We start from the raw sequence: 22951 nt of genomic DNA, 5'->3' as shown, positions 1-22951 counted from the left end.
CTATATACACTATAATAAAACACACTTGTTAAACTCTTAAATTAGCACTGATAATACATCCAGGTTAAAATTACACTTATAAATAAAAGATTTCAACTCTGTTGCTTATGTAATTCTAGCATTTATGCATGGGTAAGTATAGAATTTATTTTATCTTATACTTCCAACCCTTGATCATTCACCCTGTTTTCTACAACCACACATCTGTCAGTTCTGCATTTTTCGTCATTCTAATTTTGACTTTATTGCCCTGTGCCCTGGCAGTTCCATTTCTCTTATTCTAAGGCAGAAGACGAACAGTGCTTTAAGAAAAGAAGCTATTCCTTCTTAAACAATTGTTTATTTCCAGAATTTTCCTGTCCTCTATTTTCCTTAAGTCACAGACATAAAATACATCCAAGAAGATCACATGGGTTTTCCTCTAAGCATTCAACAACAATCACCTACATTTTGGACAACACTTTGCCATTAGGGTTGATACATACTGCTAATGTTATGTCTTTGTCCCTAGGCTTCAAAGAACTACCCAATTGTGGACTCTTATCTTTTGTCTTACCTCCAAAATGACAGCAAGCTGTTGCCTACCTGTCCCAGGGAGAAAGTTCATTCCCATCAGATCCTCAAAACACTGAAGGAGGACTGCTTCATTGATCTCAAAGGGCTTGGCCCACAGAACAATCCAATCCATTTAGCTGGATGGATTTTCAGACACGTTTCTTGCAGTTTCCAATCAGACAACATAATAGCAACTGGATGCTTAACCCATGTGGAGGACCTCTTTGCCTTGATAATAAATTCCCTGTCCTCTGACCTGTGGTGTTAGAAATTGCCATGTGTTTCTTTTGACTCCTGCCATCTTAGATTCTTTCTGTGGCTTCTTCCTCTGACCCTAAAGGGTGCTGATAACTGAGGAGGACAAGTTTCTCACCCTTTATATTCAGTTGTATAGGGGCAGACCTCACCCCTCTGATCCAAGCACCTCTGCTGGTACACAATGACAGCTCATGCTTCAGGTACAGGTACTGCTTGTTTGCTTCTTGGTCAAAGGTAGTATCTATTTCATCTAGCCATTGTTCTAGTCCCAGTGTGCTGCTCCTGTTCATTGCTCAGGATAATATATTCACCAACCTCTATCTGTCATCCAGCTTCATTAGAAGGAAACAATTATCCAATCACAACTTCTAGTGGCAGAATTCATCACATATTCAAGGAATACAGACACAACACATGCTTGCACGGCTTTTTTTCTGAGATCTCCAGCTCTGCCACACAACTCACAAAGAGCATGGATAACAGATGGCCTAAACATACCTCTCCATGAGTCCCTTTAACTCAGACCACAGGATCCAATGATATACTTGCCAAAATAATCTTCTTTGTCCTGCCTGGGGCCACAGTAAGACTGGATCCAGAAAATAAATTAACCACATGATTGCATCCATTCCTCTCCTGGAGAGCTATCCAACATGCTCTAAGAGTTATTGTGAAATGGGGATCATTTTTCTTAATCAGTGTCCAACACTTTTTCTCAAACTGGTATAAAGGGAAAGTTAATCCAATTCATGGGATTTCTTTTTGATGTCTGTCAAGGTTTCCATTTTAAATGCTTCATCAAACAGTTCCATGAAGGGGAGAACAAATGAAAGCATTCATTAATCTTCGTTAAATTAGAGTTGTTCCCCTTACGTCATCTGCTAAGATATTAAGAGCTTACCCCCACTCTTTGGAGGATAACTGGGGAAGGAGAAGAAATGTAAACAGTGACAGGCACACAACTAAATGAGGAAAGCATGCCTTCTCAAGGTTATCAGCAGAGAAGAATTCAAAGAATGTGATACAGTCTCAACTCAGCAGATTGATTGCGGAGGTGATGGGAAAGGAGAAATCCTGGAAAGAAAACTTTGTTGTCAGCAGGTACCTCTCAAACATGAACAAAGCAAAAATTTATTAACTTATCACTGGGAAACTGATTTTACAACTTTACTTGAGGTTTATCTGCAACACTGCACTTTGTAATAGAATGGCAGCCCCTTCTAAAACTGGCAACAAAGCTGGAAGTACACATCACAGGGATTTCCAAAAAGCCCTCCCTTCATGCTTTATTTTTGTCTTTCCTGCTTTTTTTTTTTCCTTTCTTTTTTTTTTTTTCTTTGTAAAGAAGCAAGCCAAATGATCAAGAGATCCACTGGTAGAGGGTTGTTGGTTCTCTTTGTTTTGGTGCTTTATTTTGAAAAGCAAAAGTGAAGTGAGATATTTAACTTTTTCCCCCTTCTTCTCAAACACTCTGAGTCACAGCAGTTAAGTGAGCCCACAAAAAAATGACTCATTGCAGAGCTGAAATGCCACAAGGCTAACTCAGTGGGAGACAAAAGCATACCATCCATGCATAAAAGAGCTGCCTGGAGATAAGACTAATTGTTTCTCCCTCTTCTAAAAACAGCAAAATGTTAGAAGTAATTCCTATAAAGGGGGGAAAAGTCCTGGCTTTTCAAAATCCTAGGGTGCTATTTATCCCTGAAAGCACACAGCCAGCATGCCATTATACTGTAGAGGCCCCAGCAAATGGAAACAAAATGTTATGCAGCCAAGGTATTACCTCATAGGCGATTAGTCAGTAGTCTACTATGAAAGTAGGAGAGAGTTTATTCTAGGACTCTTCCTTCCTCAGCTAAGAGGGTGCCAGCTTGAACTAGATCTCAGGCATCCCGGTGGTTAGCCCAGCTTTGCTTTCTTAGGACATTTAGCTTGGTAGAGCTAGTGTTTATCACCACTAGCAACAGCAAACTTATTTTCTTCTTTAAAAACAAAGCAACACCAAAAAAAAAATGAAAACACAATCCTTTAAAATTGAAAAGCCTTGTGATAATTTTCAACCTATTCGAGCCGTTCACCCTACAACCATTTCACTCTTGCTCTTTTTTTTAACCAATTGCAAAGCTCAAAAGCCTTCAGTCCTCCCACCTCACAGCAGCCCCTGGCTGAACTGGAACAAAGCACAGCAGCTCCCGTGAAGAATTTGACCCAGCCCCAGCAAAGGGAAGCATTAGCAACCAAGTGCTGCTTTGCCTTTCACCAGGAGCCAATCCTCAGGGTTTCTGCTGTGATGCAAAGGCCAACTTACTTTTCATGCTAATCATTTGCAACATAATGTACTCCAAGAATGTAGTTCAATAGAATGAGCAACTTTTGACCCAACCCGTGAGCAGGATTGCAGAAGTACTTCCTATAATTAGACAACTGTTAACTGTAGGGCCACAAATGTGAGACTGACTTAAAAGAAAGCTGACAACCTTCTTTAACATTTTCTTTCCTTTGCATTTCAGTGCGAGAACATTCTTCAGATCCTGTGGAATGCACTTTGCACTAATGCTCGTGAGAAGGCACTCAACTAAAATAGCAGACTGTACGAAGTTATTAGTTAAATGGCACACGTCCTTTCTTCTGTTTCCAAGTCCTAGAGGAAAATTCCACTTTTTGGTGAGCAGACCTATCTGCATCTCCCAGTGTGTTTTGAAATGACTTTCTACAAAGATGTAGATGCTGCAGGAGTCAACTTGAAGTTTCTTTGGAGCAGAGGCACAAAAGAGAATTGTTAGCAGAGAATTCCCTGGCTGGCATTAGAGACCCAAACGCTGCAGGGGAAGAGTTTGGCATCCAAAAAACACAAGTCATGGAAGCCTGAACACTAAGTAGAAAGCAGCCAGGCCAGCCTACTGAAAATGCAGGCAAAGCAGGAAAAGAAGAGATGTATAAGTGACAGAACTGCGTGAGCTGCTACACTCGCTCAATGCCACGAGGAAACACTAGTGCTCCAGGAGGGACACTCTGGAGACAGGTCATCAACCTCAGCAATCAGACAGTCCTACAGTGATGCAGCTCAAGCTCTCCTGGAACAAGTAAAGACACAGCTAGGTTAAGAATCTCTATGCCTCACTCAACCATGTCACATAGACAGGTTTTACCAGCCTCCCCTAAGTAATCTACTTCAACTGTACCTGTACACACATATATAGACACAAAAATATAGAAAAATATGTTATGCTACATACACGGTTTTGTAGAGCTGCCCAGAAGACACTGAAAACTAAATTTTATAAGCAGATCCTTGCCCTTTGTGGAGAACTCCTACCAGCCATTTATCTATTCCACTTATGGAGACATCTATTTCTGTATATTAAGTATGATGGCTCTGACTGCTAGTAATTTCCGTTGCTGTTCAAAAAGGAAACCACTCATTTCAGCTGGCACAAAAGATTTCAGATTCTCCAAGGTCCAGTGCTTTTTGTTCATTTTCAAAGCAGTAAGCTAAACCATGTACAGTAAAACCAACAACCTCTGTGTTATTTTGCTTTGCTCTGCCAATCAAGGGAGCCTGCTGGGTGTATTTCACCCATATGGAAATAAGGTTTCTACCAAAAAATTACAAAACCTGTGCCATACCATCTCTCTCTGAGGGAACTGACCCACAAATTAAAGGGGCATATAAAGCAAAGTCCATTCCAAAATGAGTTGCACTGAAATTTGCCTGACTGTGAGAAGATTCTGTTTTTCCTCTGTTTTCTTTACTGGCCAAAGATGACTTTCCTCCTAACGACCACAGCTCTGTCTCTGGGCAGCTTTCTCCTGCCTGGTATGATATATCTGAGCACTGGGAGAACATTTTGCCAATGTCCTCTAGCATGGGAAGAATGACAAATTTTAGTAAAACACTACTTTAAAACATACATAGAATGTATAAAAGCATGACGTTTATTCTGGAATAGCTTTTAAAACACCCGTTTGTTTAACACATGGGCCTCATGACTGATACTTCTAAGCAGGTCTCTTGTAATCAAGAACCTCCTTGTTACACATGTTGGTTTCACATGAATTAACACCCACAGCTCTGAGTAATTCAAAAACCCATGTTTATATTTCACCACAGTATCAAATGGCCGTGACTTGCACATTCAGGAAAAAATCAAGAGTATGAATGAAAATGCTGTGCATGGAAAGGCCAGAAATACAGAAAAGGAACAGATTGCAAAGAAATGCTTAATGGGCATAAATAGATCTGATGTGCAATAATATTTTAAATAGTCTTGGGGGAAAAAATGCTAAACTCCTTTAGTTCTTGTTGGAAACCCTGTCCCAGCTAAACTAGAGTGGAGTGAATTATTCAAGGCTATTGGATACATTTGCTTACCTGCTCTGTCTCAACGAAGTTAGACACATGTCCATCATCATTGACCCCTCGAATGTGAAACCGGGCACCAGCTCGCTCACAGCTGATCCGAGAGATAAGGCAGGCTTTTGCCTTCTTATGGGAAGCGTAAACAGTGCGAACGTCCACTACACCACAGATCACTTTCAGCAGCCAGTCAGAGCAGTTCACCTGGTAGTGTTTGAAGGGGACGTGCAGTAGCTGGTTCCTGTAAAATTCAACATCACACATATGGCATACTCAATAAAGTAAGACTGACAGGCATGGTCCCATCCCGCAACAATCACTAATTTAAGCAAGCTTTTGTGCTCCTTTCTCTGTTGTAGTTATACCTTATCTGAAATGAGTAAATATCAGTAGGAAATGTTTGTGAACTGCTACAATGAAAAGAGTGTGGCAAATTTTAATAGCTCAGCTACTGCCAAACTGCTCTCCTTGCCCCACTGCCTTATAATTCAGCTTATGCAAACATTGCCTCTTTTAACTCCAGATGTCACAAAAAGCGCTATTGAAATTAAGAATGTCTGTTTTAACCTTCAATTTATTTTAAAATCAACAACCCAAGAAACCTAAAATGCTGGTCTCTTCTATTATGACTTACTCCTCATCTCATTTTTCAAAATGTGACTTTAGTCACAGATGAGGGCCAAGAAAATCCCTCTTATGATCATTTATTGCTCAACAGCAGATCTATACAGGACTTATTACATCTCTGGAAAACCCCTGAAGAATTGTTCTTCTAGAGTACAGCATTTCTCTGACAGGATGCAAGTCAATCTTATGTTTTTAAACTACATATGTAACTAAAAAAAGCAACTCTAAAACAATTTTTGGTATCTCTTCCACCTCCTTTTCCTAGCTCTATTCAAAGAGCAAGTCCCAGTGAGGACTCAGACGAATTCCAGTAGATTTTTTTGTTGTTGTTGCAGTTCATTTAAGAGACAGGTTGCATTGCTTATAATTAAGGCTGTCTGAAGCTTTTCATCGTGTAACCATTTATTCCACTGTGCTTTTTCCAAGAATCTGCTGCTCAGTTTAACATTCCTCATATCACATAAATCCCTCACAATTTTCTTTGGAACATCTTTTTGCTTTAAATATGACATTATCACCATTTGTGCCTGTTCTACAACACACAGGAACGTGGAAGCTCTTCATGAGGTACTGCTAGACTAGTCAGAAGTAGCAAAGAGAAGTTCAAATACTTATCTTCTGAGATGAAACATTTCAAAAGATGGGACAGGTAAGAGAGTTATTTTTTTGTTAAGAGATGTCACCTTAGGAGATTCTACACTGGAACACCGCTCATTTGTGCCACGTGTCAGACTTGACATGCTTAGAGCACTTTTTGAGAGGAACGAGTAATTAGCACAGCTGAAAGCAAGTTTTATTTATCTCCCTTCTGAGTGAAACTCAAAACTCTGTATCTTACCACTTGTAAGAGAAAGGTAGAACGACTATTTAACCTGACTGAACTGCTCCTCTCATGTTTATTTATCACCCATTATGAACTTTTTAGACAATTTAATATTCACCTACTTTAGGCCACAAGACATATCACACATTCTAGCAGTACACCCACATTAAACTTGGGCAGCTATTTCCCACCTACACCACCATACAGCCCTCCTTTGTTTCCAGTACAGCTGTTTCCTGCGTACCTTTTTGTTTAAAATAAACAAACAAACAAATCTGCCAGAACTTGTAAAGCAAACAAACTGAATTACTTTAATGGGGAACCCACCTAATAGAGACAAAACCCAGCAGTTGTGTTTTCTTTTCCACTTAAATAATATTTACAAGAAATACTTTTCCTTTGTTTTGTAAGCACAAGAAAGTAAGAATCGCAAAGCAGTGGGTCACTGGAGTTTCCTTCTGTGCAACATACGTTTACACTGAGCTGCAAACATATTAATATTGATGCTTTCAACACAAAACTAGGGCACATTATTGAGAGATTGAAATGCAGACTTTAAACTCACACTCTTTTAAAAAATAAAAAATAAATGTCTACAGATGATGTGATTATGAATGGTTCAAGTGCAGGTTACTGTTACTTTAAAAGGTAACTGTTAAAGCAAATTATTACCACAAGGGAAACTATTCACAACACATAGAGAAACATTTCTGCACTGTGAACAAGAAACTTTGTGCTTTCTTCTTAAAAACACACACACACACACAAAAATCCAGTTATAAGAACTGCATTTCACTGTCAGATTAATTTTAGTTAAATAGAAGCTACCTTTTTGAATTCAGTAAGGCCACAGGCCCTGTAAAGTGACATGGCAATGAAATGGAAGGTGGCACACCTGGAATACACCTGTTCATTTCTCTCTGAGGGTGTGTGACCACTAACATACGGATGGGGCTGACAGAAGACTTTGGTACAAACATGCAGTACTAACCAGAAGAAGGAGTTACCAGATTCATAGTGGTTATCACCCTGCTTCTGAGCTCGCACAGTCAGGTCAAAGTTTGAGCCTGCATTAGGCCAGGAGAAATAGAACATCCCAGAGTTCAGTATTTTCTTCAAGGCAGTGACGCGCTCCTCTTCCTTTGTTTCTTCCTGGAGAGGACAGAAATCTGTTGCAGTAATTTTGTAAACTTCAGCGTCCAGGATTTTTCCCACCGACGTACAGCCTGTCACCAGGACCAGAAAGTGCAGCCGAGCGTTACCTAGAAGGCGATAGTTACAGAAGGGTTACAGGAGGACACAGGCTTTGTCATTTCCAATCAGTCCTGCCATATGTAATCTGACAGGGCTCCAGCAGAGGACAGTATCTCTGCTTCAGGAAAAAGAATACAGAATACCACAAGCACATCACCAATGCTCGTTGACATTTCTGAGTTCCTCTTGACTGCAGGTAAGTGAGAAAATTTGCATAATGATCCACATATTTTCACATTTCTATCCTTTGCTCTATTAGAGTGCATTTTTCCCCACTTAGGGTGAGCTCTGTATTGGATCACTACTCAAAATCAGATTTCACCCCCTGGAGAGCGTACAGTTTTCACTGGATTTGATTCAAGGAAAAGACAAGAACTCTGATCAATTATGAGATAAATTGTGACCCTCCCTATGTATCTTTCAACTGACTTCTGAATTTTACAAATATAAAGCACTCAACTTTCTTCCTGGTTTCCTCTTAAACCAGCCATGTTCAGCCACTCAAAAAGTTTCAGTATTATCAGTTCTTGAGATTTTACTTTTTTGTGTCACAAAGTAGAGTGTATGCAATTAGCCGACAACCTCAAGCATCATTAGAAACAATTCTAGCTCTCGCCGTTGTGAAGGAAAGCATGAAATCACAAAGCAGCTGAATTCCAGAGCCCCAGAACAAAAAGACAAATTTTGGAGCTTGAGAACACCACCACCATCAGATTTCTAGTACACGGAGGGATGTCAACCTCTGTTCATTCTCCCTGAAATGATACAGTAATTAAGTAGCAGAACGGCTGTTCTTACAACACTAGTTTTACTTGGAAGAAACTATTTGATTCCTCCCCCAATCTCCCCATGGCAAGGGGGCTGGAATTAGATGATTGTTCAGGTCCCTTCCAACCCAAACCATTCTGTGATACACTTGAACTGGTCTCATACAGACACAATGCCATTGTAGGCACTCCAGTTAGCAGGAAAAGGTAGGAGAGAGCCAAGATTTATTGCTTTGCCAAAGCAGAAACAAGGTCTGACCTGCCAATAGCCTGTCACCGTGCCCTCAGGGCACGCTTTGTAGGACTGCTTTTCAACACACCATGGTGGAAAAAGTCCAAAAGCACAGAGCAGCTCTCACGCAACAACTGGTTTGTTCCTGAAACATCAGCAGGGGAGCCCTTGCTTCCAGATCGCAGGTGGGCTACAGAAACTGAAGTCGGGGTGGTTTTCAGCAGGGCCAGAATATTTGTGTAGGCACATGGAGCTGGACAGCAGGACAGGGTGGGAGGTTAGACCTCATTCATTCTGTTCTGCTGACTTTGGTTTTGCATAAAGCCCAGTGTAGGTGGTGTTTATCAGAAAGCTTTGTTCACCACATTTCTTTCTGTAACAAGGGGTTGCTGTGTTCTCCTTGGCTTCAGCGACCTGTTCTAGAGGATTCAGAAGAGAAGGAGCGGGAAAGTTGACATTCAAATAGCCAATAAATACTAAAACTTAGCACTGGTGGGCTCATTATCTGTGGTTCTGTCCTTCAAGGAGCTTGTAGCCAGAGGGAAATAACTGGGTCTAAACAAAGCAATTCCTTAGTTTAGGAAGGCAGTGTAGGAAAAAAGCACAGCATGAGGGAAAAGATGAGCAAATCTATACGTAGATTTGATATCACCTTACCTAGAAGCTTGCTAATCCCTGGCAGAGACTCCAGACTCTTTTCACTACCTCCTCCACTTATTTACTCGCTCTCAGCAAGGGAGTCACATTTATGCACGCAGAGGTCCAGCATCTCTCCTCCCCCAAACCACTAGCTACTGAGCTCAAAAATAGAAATCACAGCTAAGGAGCTGCCGCTTTGTCCCTGATGCGTGAGGAGACCGGCAGCTTTCTGAGGCTGTGACAGTCTTCCCTGCCACCCTGCAGTAGCCCCTCACATCCACAGAGTAACTCCACCTGCAGGACTTGGAAAGCAGTAGCAAATTATGGAGAAGCCTTCATCCTTCACCTACTTTTCATGACACCTTAGAGCTGCGACAGGCTGGCAAAGGAGCGCAGTGTTATGCCTCACACTTACGACCTAGAACATTAAAATAAAATGGGGTAAAAAGGACAAAGGGAGAAAAAGTTCAAGAAAATGATCCAAATGGATTTAAGCTACAATAAAGCTGGCCTGCTCTGTCCTCCTAGACTGCTCTGTGAGCTGAGGTGGTGTTCAGATCATCTTCAACCCCTTTGATTTGCTTAAACCACTCCGGATATGCTTATACGACAGCCAGAATGCAAAAACCCTACAACATCACAGCTCCAGCCTAACACAAATGTCTCTGACAGCCTCAGAAGAGCCCCAAGCCCCCTCCCCTGATACCACCTTCACCCCAGCATCCCTGGGAATCAGCTGAGGTTCTCCCTGCACTGTCCGGGTGAGGAAGGGCCTCACGTGTTGCCCTTGGCATAGGGAGCATCCTCATCCCAACATCCTACTGACAGTGCTCAAACCTGTGTCCTGCCCCTTCTTCATTCACTCCTTAGATGTAACCAAGGGACCCTGAGCAGAGACAGGGCTCTGGTCAACCCTTCCTGTTCCTAGAGCATCACACGACAACGTCAATGCTACCTAAACACTATTCAGCTATCCACCTTCTAACCATGTCTCCATTAAACCCTAAGAGATTCCTTATCACTAAGCTATGCAGCCGTACACAGCAAAATACTGCTTTCCTCTGTGCTGCCTTCCTTGCCAGCACCTCAGTTTACACACAGGGGTCTCTTCTTTCAATCCCCAAACTTCTTCTCACATTCTTGCCCCTGTGTTTCTCCCTTTGACCCAGGCTGCCAATGTTTGTAAATATCCTGATAACCGCATTGGACGAGTTTATGATGGAAATGATAACCAAGCTATGGCCATTCATGGTTTCACTGAGGCATTTTCTCAGCTATAAAATGCTGTTTCAAAGGAAAAACAGAAGTGCTATATTTCCGAACAGTCCCTTGTATGGCAGAAACCTAACGTTACCAGGCATAGCGCAAATGCATCTGCTTATTTGTTAGTCACTGAAAGTCTGATTATCATCATGGATATACTAAAACAATCAAACAAACAAACCAATCCTTTTACATCTAAATTTAAACTTTAAAAAGTCACTGTGGTTTCTTTTCTGGTATGTAAACATCAACAGGCCATAATATTTCCTGTTGAAAAATAACTACTTAACATGGAAACAGAAGTATCAACCACAACCCTACCTAAATGCAATTAAATTTACAGGGGGAAATTGCTCCAGCCAGGACAGATGCTGTTCCTGGTGTAAGTAACTTCTGTAAGAAGCAAAATAAAATTGATTTTCTAAGAATTGCACATGCTAAGTTCTTTGGTAATTGTTCATTCAATGGAGGGAAAATAACATTTTTAGCTGACAGGAATTCACTGAAAAATTCTTTTAGTTCCTACACAATTCAATTTTATTATTCAGTAAATCTCACAAAAGAATGCAAGAAATTGCATTCCCGGCTTCCTAAACCCTCCCCCACAAAAAATCTCCTGCTCTCAACATAACGTGAAATTTCCTACAGTATCAGGATTTGTGAGGCCACAGCATGAGAAAGAGAGGATTTTTTAAAAGAATTGGGTTTGCTGAGCTAACTCTGAAAATATCACAATTTTAATGAAATAAATAAAACTGAAATACCCAGACATTCCCTAAAGCTAGAAGGTATTTCCCCTTAAAACAGCCAAGACTGTTCCATTAATTCCTGCAGCCTTAACTTTTTCAAAACTGCAGCTCACTACCATTGCATTAAAAATATCACTGAAGTTTCCAGTGAAGCTGTTCTTATGCAAGTAGCACTTGAAGTCCCATACTAACACCAGTCACTACAAAAATACTTCCTACAGTCCAGTCAGATCCACCTGGCAGCAGCATTATGAAGCACATATGGGGCTACAGCCTTTGCAAGGAGTTAAACAGCATGCAGGGTATTCATGTTTGTTCTGTCCAAAACATCAATAGCTGAATGGATTTTTAAAAAAATGGGGAGGGAAACCAAAGCTTCCTACTCTCAGGAGCTCCCTGCATATCTGGACCAGGAGACAGACGAAACTCCAGTCTTATTTCTTAAAACAGAAACCCACAACTGTTATCACAAAATAAGTAACTAAGGATACTGGGAGGAAATTTATGGTAATTTTTCCTTGATGTCAACGTGCCATACAGTAGCAGAAAGCATGCTGCATTCAGCTGACAGCTTCAAAGTGCACGCTAAGTGGGACCAGCACTAAGGTCAATGAAAAACATCCCAGAACACCTTTTTCCCGTGAAGTGCTCGAGGCTCCAGGTGTGGCTCCTACCCTTGACTTTGTACCAACAACCGTATCAGCTGTGGACTCTTTACTATGTCCTCACCTTAGAAATCAAATATCTTTTCTTTAAAATATCAAAACAAAACACCACCTTTTACAAGTAATTTAATGTACAGTACCACTTTTTATTAGCTTTCCTAAACTTTCACATAGATGAAAGTTATATTTAGGAACATAAGAATTGCAATAGAAGATCATAACTGCAGAAATGTCTCTCATTTCCTTGGGATACTATCTTGAATGTTTTAAAGAAATCTCTGAAAGAGATCAGAGCAAGAAGTGAAGTGCTCCTTACTGCCCATTCTTTCCATAGCAATACACCTATGAAAAAGCAAGATCCACTCAAAGTGCTGAAGAAAAAAAAAAATGTTTAAAATTTATTTATGGATCAAATTTTGATCTCAGATATATGGATATAAATGTTCATGTATTGTGACCAAGCTCATTATTTTGCCCTGCTACAGCTACAAATCACCACTACCATCTGTAAAGAACCCTTTCAAAGAAATGTTAGAAATGTATTGTTCACAGCAATACGCACTGAATGCCCTTTCATTGGGTTGCGCAAGGGAGGCAGAAGAGGGAGAATATTTGGCAGAGAAACAAGACGAAAATAACTTGTATCCTTTCTTCTTTTCTAAAAGCTCTTGTGAAGCCAACTGACTTAATGGAAGTTCAGCAAGCCTGCCACAGGAAACGTGGTTCTGGTACGCCACACCTACCCTAATGAGCTGCAGCTTCTGTATTTAACCTGTCTACATGACTCCAGCCAATTGTTTCCCCTGCACTTGATGGCATGACTTCAGAGCTGCCCATTATGAGCTACAGTGAAAAGGCAATATCCAATTCTTATTTTGTCCTTTTTAACCGTGAATGTTTCACTCCACAGCCTTTTCCTTTTATAAATGAATCCACTCAAATTTTTATTCCTTCTCCATTCCAACAGCCATACCATTTCCTTATGTTCCCTCAGCATGTTCCGTTTCCACTGCATTTCATCTTCACTCCCCACATATCTCCACTTCACTTTATAGTCCACTGAAAAACAGTTTTCAAAAGTATTTACGCCTCTCAGCTCCCTTCAAAATTAGCCACAGAGCAAAGCAGATAATCTGATTCTAAGCAACAGGCTGAAAATCTCTGAGGAAATCTATAGCAGAATCATAAAAAGAACCAAGATTTTCCAAACTACAGTTTTAGCCTCAAAAATGCTCTTTCTACCTCTCCTAACTAAAATTATATATTAGGAAATGATCAAGAGGAATAGAAAACAGGTACTTAGTTGTCCTTTTCGCCTTTGAGAATTCTTCCCTTAGACCATCAAACACATTGTATACACAAAAGCAAGAGTATATACAGACAAGTTAATTCAAAGCGCCTCCCCAAATACAGCAGCTGTATTAAACAACGCAACCTACACAGTGATGTTGTCAAAATACTGCTTTATATATGAACCCCTTCCTGACATCACAGTGTTTAAACCAAATGCTGCAAAGTCAGCTCTTAACACTTTGCTTAAAATGTATTTGCCACTGCAAGATCTTCTTTGGCAGCAAAACCTTGGCTGAGATACAGCTCCGAAACACTGTACAATTCATTCTGCTGCCATCCATCTCACAAAAGAAAGCAGAAGAACTTAGTGAGTCATGTTAACAGACAGAAGTACATAGAAGTGAATGTTATCACTGCTGGGAAACATTAACTTTGTGAGTCAGCTTCACATATTTCATCTACTTTCTCGTGAAAAGCATGATCTATTCTGGCAAGCATACAATGTGATTTATTTGGATTCCTAAGTAGCGATATTTACAGATTAATTGAAGTGCTCAGGGACATCTTTCATGTCTTGAAAAAGTCTCCCCTTCTGCTCTACAAATATGCTCTTTTAATATCCCTGTGGAATGTACTTATACAAATATTTTCACTTAATTTAGTACTTATGATCTGCAGGTTTCCAGCTGTAAAAAGAAGACTAGTGATACTTCTGGCCAAAGTGTATCTGCTAACTGATGGTCAGTGAAGAGCTGGCCAATTATGCCCTTGTTTGCATAGAATACATTACGTCAGAAAGCAAAAGTTATATTACATATATATATTTTGTAGTGTTAATCTTTTCTGTAAGCAACAGCTAAAGGGATGGCGTATACTTACGAGCAACATGGAAAAACTGAGACTGTGAAAAAATCGAGCTACTTCTTTACTGGTCAAATAGCAGGCAGGCAATCATCTGTGCTTTTTTAAACATGTTCAGCAGCAGAAAATGTTTGCTTACCTTTGCTTACCATTACAGCATGACCCTCCTGACTTTTCACTCAGTCAAAATTAGGAGCTGACCTCCAGCAGTAAACTTTTTTTTTATCCAATTACCAATACAATTTTAAACAATCCTTTCCAAAGGAAGTCCTGTACCAGGACTTGTAATTTAACAGTAGGACAAGACAAAGGTACAGTGACAGAGCTCAGAGAAGAAAAATCTCATGCTTCACAGGCGCTGAAGTTAAGCAGGCGTTGTTCAAAAAGAAGCAAGGACATGGCAAAACAGAAATAGAAGGAGAAAAGAAGAAAATATAAGGCTGAGTATATTCCATACCCCAACTGAAATAATTCATTCTAATATGAAGACTAAAACCAGATATATTTAGTTCACATCACGTACAAGAAACTACTCTCATTTGTAGCTTGAAGAGCTTGACTTCAATAGCTGCATTCCTTTGCTATTACAACAGGATTAATTAGACTCCTATGAGGAAAAACAGGTCCAAGTGCCAAGAAAAAACAAACACAAATCCTCCATTTTTAATTGCATTAACAAATTGATATACATCTCCATAGAAATGCCTAATTAATTCCACAAGAAACAAAACAAACAAAAAGCCCACACTCATTTAAAAGACTAGACGGGCCTAGAGTTACGACACAGAAGTCTTTCAGACTGCAGCCACCTCTTCAGATCAATCTTGCATCATATTCCTTGAGCCATAAAATGGTAGGTGAGCTATGAAAAGATACACTTACATGTACTGGTCTAAATAAGCCAGTGCTTATAGCACTGTTGCCTTCGGCAGATTCCTTGATTAAGTACTAAGTTATATGAAAATCAATCTTGTCATTCCTCCAAGTCAAAATTAAGGTTTACTCTAAGACTATGAGATCAAGTCTTATACAGCTTTCCATAATGAATGCAGAAAAAGTTTGAACTATACCATGTTTTAATGCCACTAACCTTTTATTTTAATGTATCCTTTTCATCACTGGATTTGATGTCTGCTGTGCAAGGTACTATTACCTTTGAATCAGTGACTGCAGTCCTGTGCCTAAAACATGCTATTTCCATTAAAATTCCTGTAGGCAGTGTAATAGCAAATCCTTTGCTAAATCAAGATTCCCAAATTGTATAGAAAATTAAAGTAATGACAATAAATATTGCTTACTAGTTAAAGTTCAAGGACTGCTTCTGCAAACCTTTTTCCATGTGAATTACAAAATTAATGGGCATTATAGCAAAGACTAGGAATCTGCAGTTTCAGGTGGCAATGATTAATCACTGTTTAAATATGATCCTTCAAAAAAAAAGTGAGAAACCATAGTTTGCCTTGGACGATTGCAGTTAAAAAAAAAAAAAAAGAGAAAAAAACAATTATCTTCAGGCAGCTAAGAATGTCAGACAAAACAAAAGCAAAAAAAAAAAATCCAAAAATGCTTAGACTATCACTTGGCAGTATGCTTCTGGCACAGCATAGAAAAAGAAGTAGATCTCTTCCAGACTACACATAACAAGTTGCAATTAGCTTTGAAATGTTAAGGAACTGGACAACTTCAGCCATTTGGTGCTACAGCATGCCAGCATTGTCTGGACATTTTTATAATGATTTATCTCTGATTCTGTGAAATAATCTTAGTCATACAGATGGTCACTTACCACATTTAAGCTGAAGCTCTCCTAAACAGCCGTAAGCATCCATGAGTTTTTCATATTGTCCTTTAATTGCATCCTTTTCTTCTGGAGCTGCAATACAAAACAAAAGACAGCAAAGTTTAGTGTTCTGGTCCTTATCAAATCTTAAGAAATCTTAAGATTGCTATAGTCTACACCAGTCCATCCCAGCTGATCTCAGTCAGAAAACAAAATTACATAGGTAGGGTTAAAATGCTGTGAGAACACGACATGTTGTTTCAGTGTTTAAGAACATTAAAAAGCAATGGGACAGAAACGTATAGCCTCTCCTCCCACCAACCTAGAAAAAAGAAGGGCACGCACTACCTTTCCAGGACACATAATTATTAGTAATGCCCTAATTCTACAGTGGAGATGTTAGCAGATGCGGTACCAGTTTCAGAATGTATAAAGAAATGTATAAACACATTTAAACTTCACACGGTTCAAAAACAAGAGCAACAACAACAACAACAACAACAAAAAGTCTGGCCATAAGCTAAAATATAATACATCTTTTCCTGATGTACAAGAAGAGATGGTTTCTGTTTCCAGATTCTCCCAGCCTAATTTCAAACAGAATCAGATTTTTTTTTATGCAAGATAATATAATTTGATATAGGCAAATTGGATGTTGATTTTAAGAGGAACTAAACTTATATCTCAATCAAGTAAGAACTGTTTAAAAATAAATAAATACAATCAGAGGATCAAATGCTGTTGTAAGATTTGTGTATTTCTGCAATAACTGACTTCAATGGGCATGAGCTGAACACTTAGATTGACTGAGTATTAAGCCAGAACATGGCCCAAGCTTGTACACTGCTACTTAAGGCAAAAATAAAGTGCTTCCTGAACCAGTAAGCCTGCATTTTGTATATATTTCCTAATGAGGAGCAAATTTAGCCTCATGAATGGGTAAAACAAGACTGTGACCCTCAAACATCCATTTACTTCTTGACTGCAAATAAACAGAAACATGGTTCTTTCAGAGGTTAGCTAACACTTTAAAATCTTGTGCTCCTTGCAAACTTCAGCAGTTAAAAAAATTTAAAACCCCCTGGACGATAAATGACAAGCTGAACTGCTCACAATGGATGACAGTAAACAAAGAAGCAGACTTTTATTTACAAATATCAAGAGACAAGTAGCTCAGTGAGAAGCATGGAAAAGAAATAAGTATCTCATCTCTCTCTGACATTTTGAAGTGAAGGCAAGCACACTTCTACTTGCACAATTCCTGTAGAGACCTTAGTAGAGGCAACCCCCAAAGGAAATGAAAACTCATTTGTCTCTGGTTTTGCATCTGTGTTGAATAAGGAAGAGTTGTTAATTCTTTTCTCAATTTTATTTTTGCCACCAGACTTTCACAATCTGTTTTGCTTCCTTACAAACACTGAGTGAATCACACAAACCCAGCAAAATGTTGATACCACACACGCCAGTGAAGTAAAACATAAGCAACAGGAAGCAAATAAAGGGATTTTTATTGTTTAATGTAAACCTCTGGACATCAACAGTTCAAATATTCAGTAAGAGCATCTCTTAAGAGCTGAGACTATGAAAGCTCACTTCAGACAAAACTTCTGCAAGGACAGTTGAGATAGAGCATCTCACCAAGAAATAAAAAAGATTGTCAGGCCTTCCTCATGTATTAAAAAAAAAGGCAAAAGGAGGTTAAAAAAGTAATGTCTCTCTCTCTCTCTCTGTCATATTCAGTAACTAGAAAAAAAAAACAACAAAAAGATACTGATATTTTTCTTAAATTTGTTCCCCTCTTTCAAACTCTATAGTTTGAAAGAAAAAAGAAAAAACATACACTAAATGCTTGCTCCAAACATTCCACTTTTAGGAAGAAATAGAGAATGACAGAAATAGTGAGAGATTTAGATCTCAGACTAATGCAGGACCTTGCAAACTTGCAGGCTCTGCACAACCTGAAAGCATTTAAGAGACATCTTGAAAGCACAACGATACTCTTCAAAATAAAATTACGAGTTGGAAAGCTGGCCATTAACATGCCTGGTAACCACAGGATCCAAAAGAACAGAATTTGTGGAAATAAGCAACACAAAAGTCATGCAGCTAATGGCAAGAAGCACCTGACACTGGCACGTACAGAAGCCACCAAAGTTTCCTTGGTCAAGGCAGCAGCATCACACGCACATCAGCTCTTGGCACGGCACTTCTCCAAGTGCACAGACAAACAAACAGCTGGGTTTTGCCGACAGCGGTACAGAAACAGGCTGTGTCCTGGGCAGACCAGTTAAAGGAGGATTTACCAGCCCAGCAGCATTGGTCAGGGCATCAGTACCAGAGAAGCTGCCTGAAACAGAGGAGCTGGCTCCCAGTGCAAAGCTCTGGGCTCTGCTGCCTCTCTTTCTGGCCACCATACTACCATATAGCAGATCCTGTTGTTTATTCTGGGGTTCATTTTGCTCCCTGAAACAATTTGGATTCAGAAACCAAAGAAGAGACAAAGAGATCTTCCCTCAACCACCTCCATGTGTCCCCTGGAGAGCAGCGCGCTCCTCAGGCCTCACCCAGCAAGCAGACAGCCCACAGTATGTCACTGTGCAGAGACCAAATTTTGTGTGGAAAAAAAAATACAATCTGTTATAGAAACTGAAGACTCCAGTCCCATTATACACCCAGGTGCTTCACAAACTCCTGAGATCACTTTGATCACTGCCCTTCTGCTTGGGCCAGGGCCCAGGCCTCGCGCAGCAGGGGTCAGGCACAGTGCCCCCTGGCACGACCTCCAAAATGGCCCCTCGAGGCCTGGGGGGCTCGTTCCTCCCTCGTGCCCCCCAGTTCAGCCCCATCTCCCTGCATGCCCTCATGGTGGGCAGGTCAGAGCACAGTGCCTTCCCTCCAAGTGCTGGGGAGCCCTAGGTGGATCCACACGTATCCCAGCCCATCTTGGTCTTTCTGGAGGGAGGAGGAGGGAGAATCCCCAACAACCACTATAAAAAGTGATACACTGACAGGATGACCAAAGCCTGACTTTAAAGGACATTACACGTGGCTTGAGCCAGTTTCATAGCTTATTATTAAAAAGAACTATTTTAAAATCTTTAAATTTTCTAAAAGAAATCTCAAGTTTCACCAAAACCTGGCCTTACGCATCTCCTAGACCATTTGCAAGCAACACTAGGACAATAGAGACAGCATCAGAAAGCGAGTGACTAGAAACAGAACAACGCTAGCCTATATGCTATTGCCTTCACTGAACAAAGAGCAGAGTTCAGGGGAAAAAATACTACAGGATTGTTGACACACAGGGACAATTTAAAACATATTGGACAAGGCTGAACAATATTGTAAATACAGCCTTAGTGACAACATTTGACAGCTGGGTATGTCCCAAGACAAAGCTCTTTTCTTATCAGTAACAAAAAAAATATTTATGTGTTCTTCTGTTGAAGTTTCCATTGTCAGAGTTTTCATTCTGTAACAGCTTTCATAAAAGCCCTGAAATGCAGAGACAACGAGTGCCGTCTGCTTAAAAACCTGGGATCAATAATGGAGGTCTAACTACGTTCTACTCACAGGTAAAATCCTTCCTTTTTCAAACAAAAAAAGATGGAAATATATATATATGTATATATATATTGTTAATGGAATTGGGTGCTACAGAAGTTATTGAAATTCACCACAAAGATGTCTACTTACAAGCTGAGTTTTCCAAATACACGGTGCATTTGTTTATTGCTTAATAATGGCTTCAGGTACTACAGAGTACACCTGGTAATTACCAAACTTCGCTAAAAGCTTCCCACTAATACTTTTTAGCAATCTTTCCTTCCACTAAACATATAATTGAGAATCCACCCTTCTGCACTAATTACAACCGTGTTGTGTGTTCATAACAGCGTTAGAGAACTGCATGCTGCGTGCATTCCTCAAGCGCTTTTTTAATGTTAATTATTTAAAATCTCCTGATGTAAATTATATATAAGGTTACCATCTTAGGCGAAATTACTAACTTGCAAAACAAAAGGTGAACAATAATTCAATAAAAACAAGTTATAATAAACTCAGCTGAAAGTGACCTTTTTCCAAGCGTAAAATGTTTCAGAGCCAAAGGAAAACACCATGAGAAGACAGATACCTGCTATCCAAGCGTGACTTCCTGCTCAGACGGGCTGCAAATTCGATTTAATGGCTAGCAGGAACTGGCTGGGCATATGCAGTTCCCTTTATCCAACCCTTAATTACGGCTGATCTCCCAGGCTTCAGCAGGTGCCACCAGGGCTCTCAGATGTGGTGCCCAGGAAGCTCCACGACCGCAGGAAGGGGGCAGAGAGGTACCACCAGTCCAAGCCTAACATTAAGGACAGGCACAGGAACACCTACAACTTCCACGTAAAACCACAGAAAGAGCTCTTTAATAAAAAAAGCCTGGGACTGGTTTACAGATGCTGTCTCTCCCCTTTTTCTTTAGCCTGACTCTGGGAATATTTGGACACCTGCTTAGCCGTAGGTACAGCCATGCATACATGCTCTGAAGTGTTTCTAAGTATCTGTAGAGTCCAATTGGATTGACATGACAAGGTTATCAAGGAGCTTGTTTCCTTTATTTGTGCTTCTTTCAGCATTTTGGTGACAGAGGTGTGATTTTTTATGAGAAGGAATAAATACATAACTGAACAAATTTTGTACAAAAAAACACTTAAGTAAAAATTGTTACTATGTCCAGCACCGTAACGTAGAAATACATCCCACGTCTGGTGTTATATGAGTTCATATCATTAACTTGCTTCCAGCTCCTGTTTTCTGTCATCCTCAGACAAACCCAAAGCACTTTGTTGTATTTTCATTTACGTTCATAATCTTTCACTACTAAAGTCTTCCCATCCACATCCAGTCCAAGACAGGTAGGCATTGTGCAAGTCAGGCTGGATTATGTAATAGCATACACATCAAGCAATACAGGGTTGGGAAGAAGTCTGTGGGCAGAGTTACAGTTCAGAGAATCTCGATATTCAAAATGTTAAGCAATATATTTACCATATATATTTCCTAGAAAGCGTATTTTTTGTCTGCTTGAAAACATTGCAAAGAAATCAAAAAAGGGGCATTTTGGAAAGCTCAGCTCACCGGCTTTCTATATTAGATTGAAAATACTGATTCTAGTAAGGGATTATGTTTTCATACCTGTATGTGAGTATATTTATTCACAGCCAAAGAAGAAAGGACTTAGAAAAATAAAAATAAAAATAAAAATAAAAATAAAAATAAAAATAAAAATAAAAATAAAAATAAAAATAAAAATACCAGGTTTGTACTGGCCACTCCTGGGGTCTGCAGGCAGTCAGGAATATAGAGATAAGCCCCTAAATCATGTCCCTAGAACCTGACCATGTGGTTCCTGTTGTATATCACATATATTAACACAGAAACATTGACAGCGTAATAAAGAAAGGCAAGGCTTCTGTCAAGTAGATTATCTCTACTACAAGATTTGTAGGAATCCACAAACATGAAAAGTTTTGAACATCACTAAACCACAGAAAAAAATATATGATTTTTTTCTTAAAAAAAAAACATATTTTTTTTTCTTTTTAAAAATTGTAGTAAGTTTTAGAAATACAAATATAATAAGGAGACTAGTTGCATAAATATCCTGGCATAAGAGTAAAATGAGTCACGCTGTAGGGCTCACTGTTTTTGATAGCACACAGAAATATATTCACAATATGTTTGCACAAGTATTAACGTTGGATTTCAAAAACCCCGCTCAGTGACATATTTGTACATATCATTACCAAGCTAAAACTAATTGTAAACACTGACTGTACACACAGCACAGAAACGGCTTTCTGGTCCGTAGGTAAATACCTGCCACTTCCTGGTTTTGCATCCCTGCCCCGCAAGGCCATGCTCTGATTTCCCCCCGCACCAGCAGGGAACCACACAGCTCTACCTGCAACCGAGGCCGCGGGAGAGGCACGGGGCTGTTGATTTCATTTCACCTGCTATGATAAAGTTAAATAACTATATTTTCAGCACTATAGCTTTAGTATAGAGTTCAGTTCATCTATGAAGTGTTAAAACTGTAATGTGTTGAAAGTAGCACAGCATTTTGTACCTATATTCCCCCTTGTGTAAGCAAAAGCTTCTAAATCAACGGCAATTTTTCCTTAATCTTCACAACTGTAAGTTTCTTCTGTAACAGGAGCTACTCACTTATGTTCTACTTCAGCGAATTCCTGGAAGATTTGTTTACGCTGTCACCCATCCTTCTGGACAGGACTGAAGCCTTAGGGTTGCAAAATCTACTTTTAAATTCAAAACAGCATGTTTTACCCTACAGTGTCATCATGAGAAGGAGAAGGGAAAAAAACCTACTGTCCTTAAAAATACTGTTTCACTGAAAATTGTGTGGCCATCATATTGCATCACTATTCAGAAATGTTAATCTTCTGCTGAGGTGTTTTACGGCCAGTAACAACCCAAAGCCAGTCAAAACAGAATTCGCGTTGTTTCTGTTGTCACCCTGGCTGCAGAGTTTCCTCTTTGCAATTCTTGTAAATTTACCATCACAATACCTACTGAGGGTTTTCCCTCCTTTTCTGGTCCTTTGCTTCATAAAGAGAAGAAATGAATTAAACAGGCTCGACTGGACAAACTAGCTCTTCCTACAGTACAAGAACAAACCAAGGCAGGAAGAGAAACCAGATGAATTAAAATAACAAAGCTATTAACATGGAGTAGGCTGGATGTCAAGGCATAGATGATTACAGTTATCTCAAGAGGTGACATTGGACTTTCAAAAGGCAGGAGAAACAAGCTTTTACGCTA

At 39.7% G+C, this 22951-nt stretch overlaps 1 protein-coding gene across 5 annotated transcripts in view; it reads right to left on the bottom strand.

Moving 5' to 3' along the window:
- Positions 1-22951, bottom strand: part of SYNJ2 (synaptojanin 2) — a 70926-nt gene that overhangs the window by 40116 nt on the left and 7859 nt on the right. For 4 of the 5 annotated variants that reach the window (XM_068677188.1, XM_068677186.1, XM_068677189.1 and 1 more), the window contains exons 2-4: positions 16130-16216; positions 7612-7882; positions 5186-5411 (exon numbers count right to left, since the gene is read on the bottom strand). In XM_068677188.1, the coding sequence (XP_068533289.1) occupies positions 5186-5411; positions 7612-7882; positions 16130-16216 (584 nt within the window). Of the gene's footprint in view, positions 1-5185; positions 5412-7611; positions 7883-16129; positions 16217-22951 lie in introns of those variants that run through there. The other variant, XM_068677191.1, reaches the window with a different exon arrangement.

This window comes from Anas acuta, chromosome 3 (assembly GCF_963932015.1).
Source record: "Anas acuta chromosome 3, bAnaAcu1.1, whole genome shotgun sequence".
Lineage (NCBI taxonomy): Eukaryota > Metazoa > Chordata > Aves > Anseriformes > Anatidae > Anas > Anas acuta.
The sequence above is the reverse complement of the archived record's forward strand: the minus strand, read 5'-3'. Positions and strand labels throughout refer to the sequence as shown.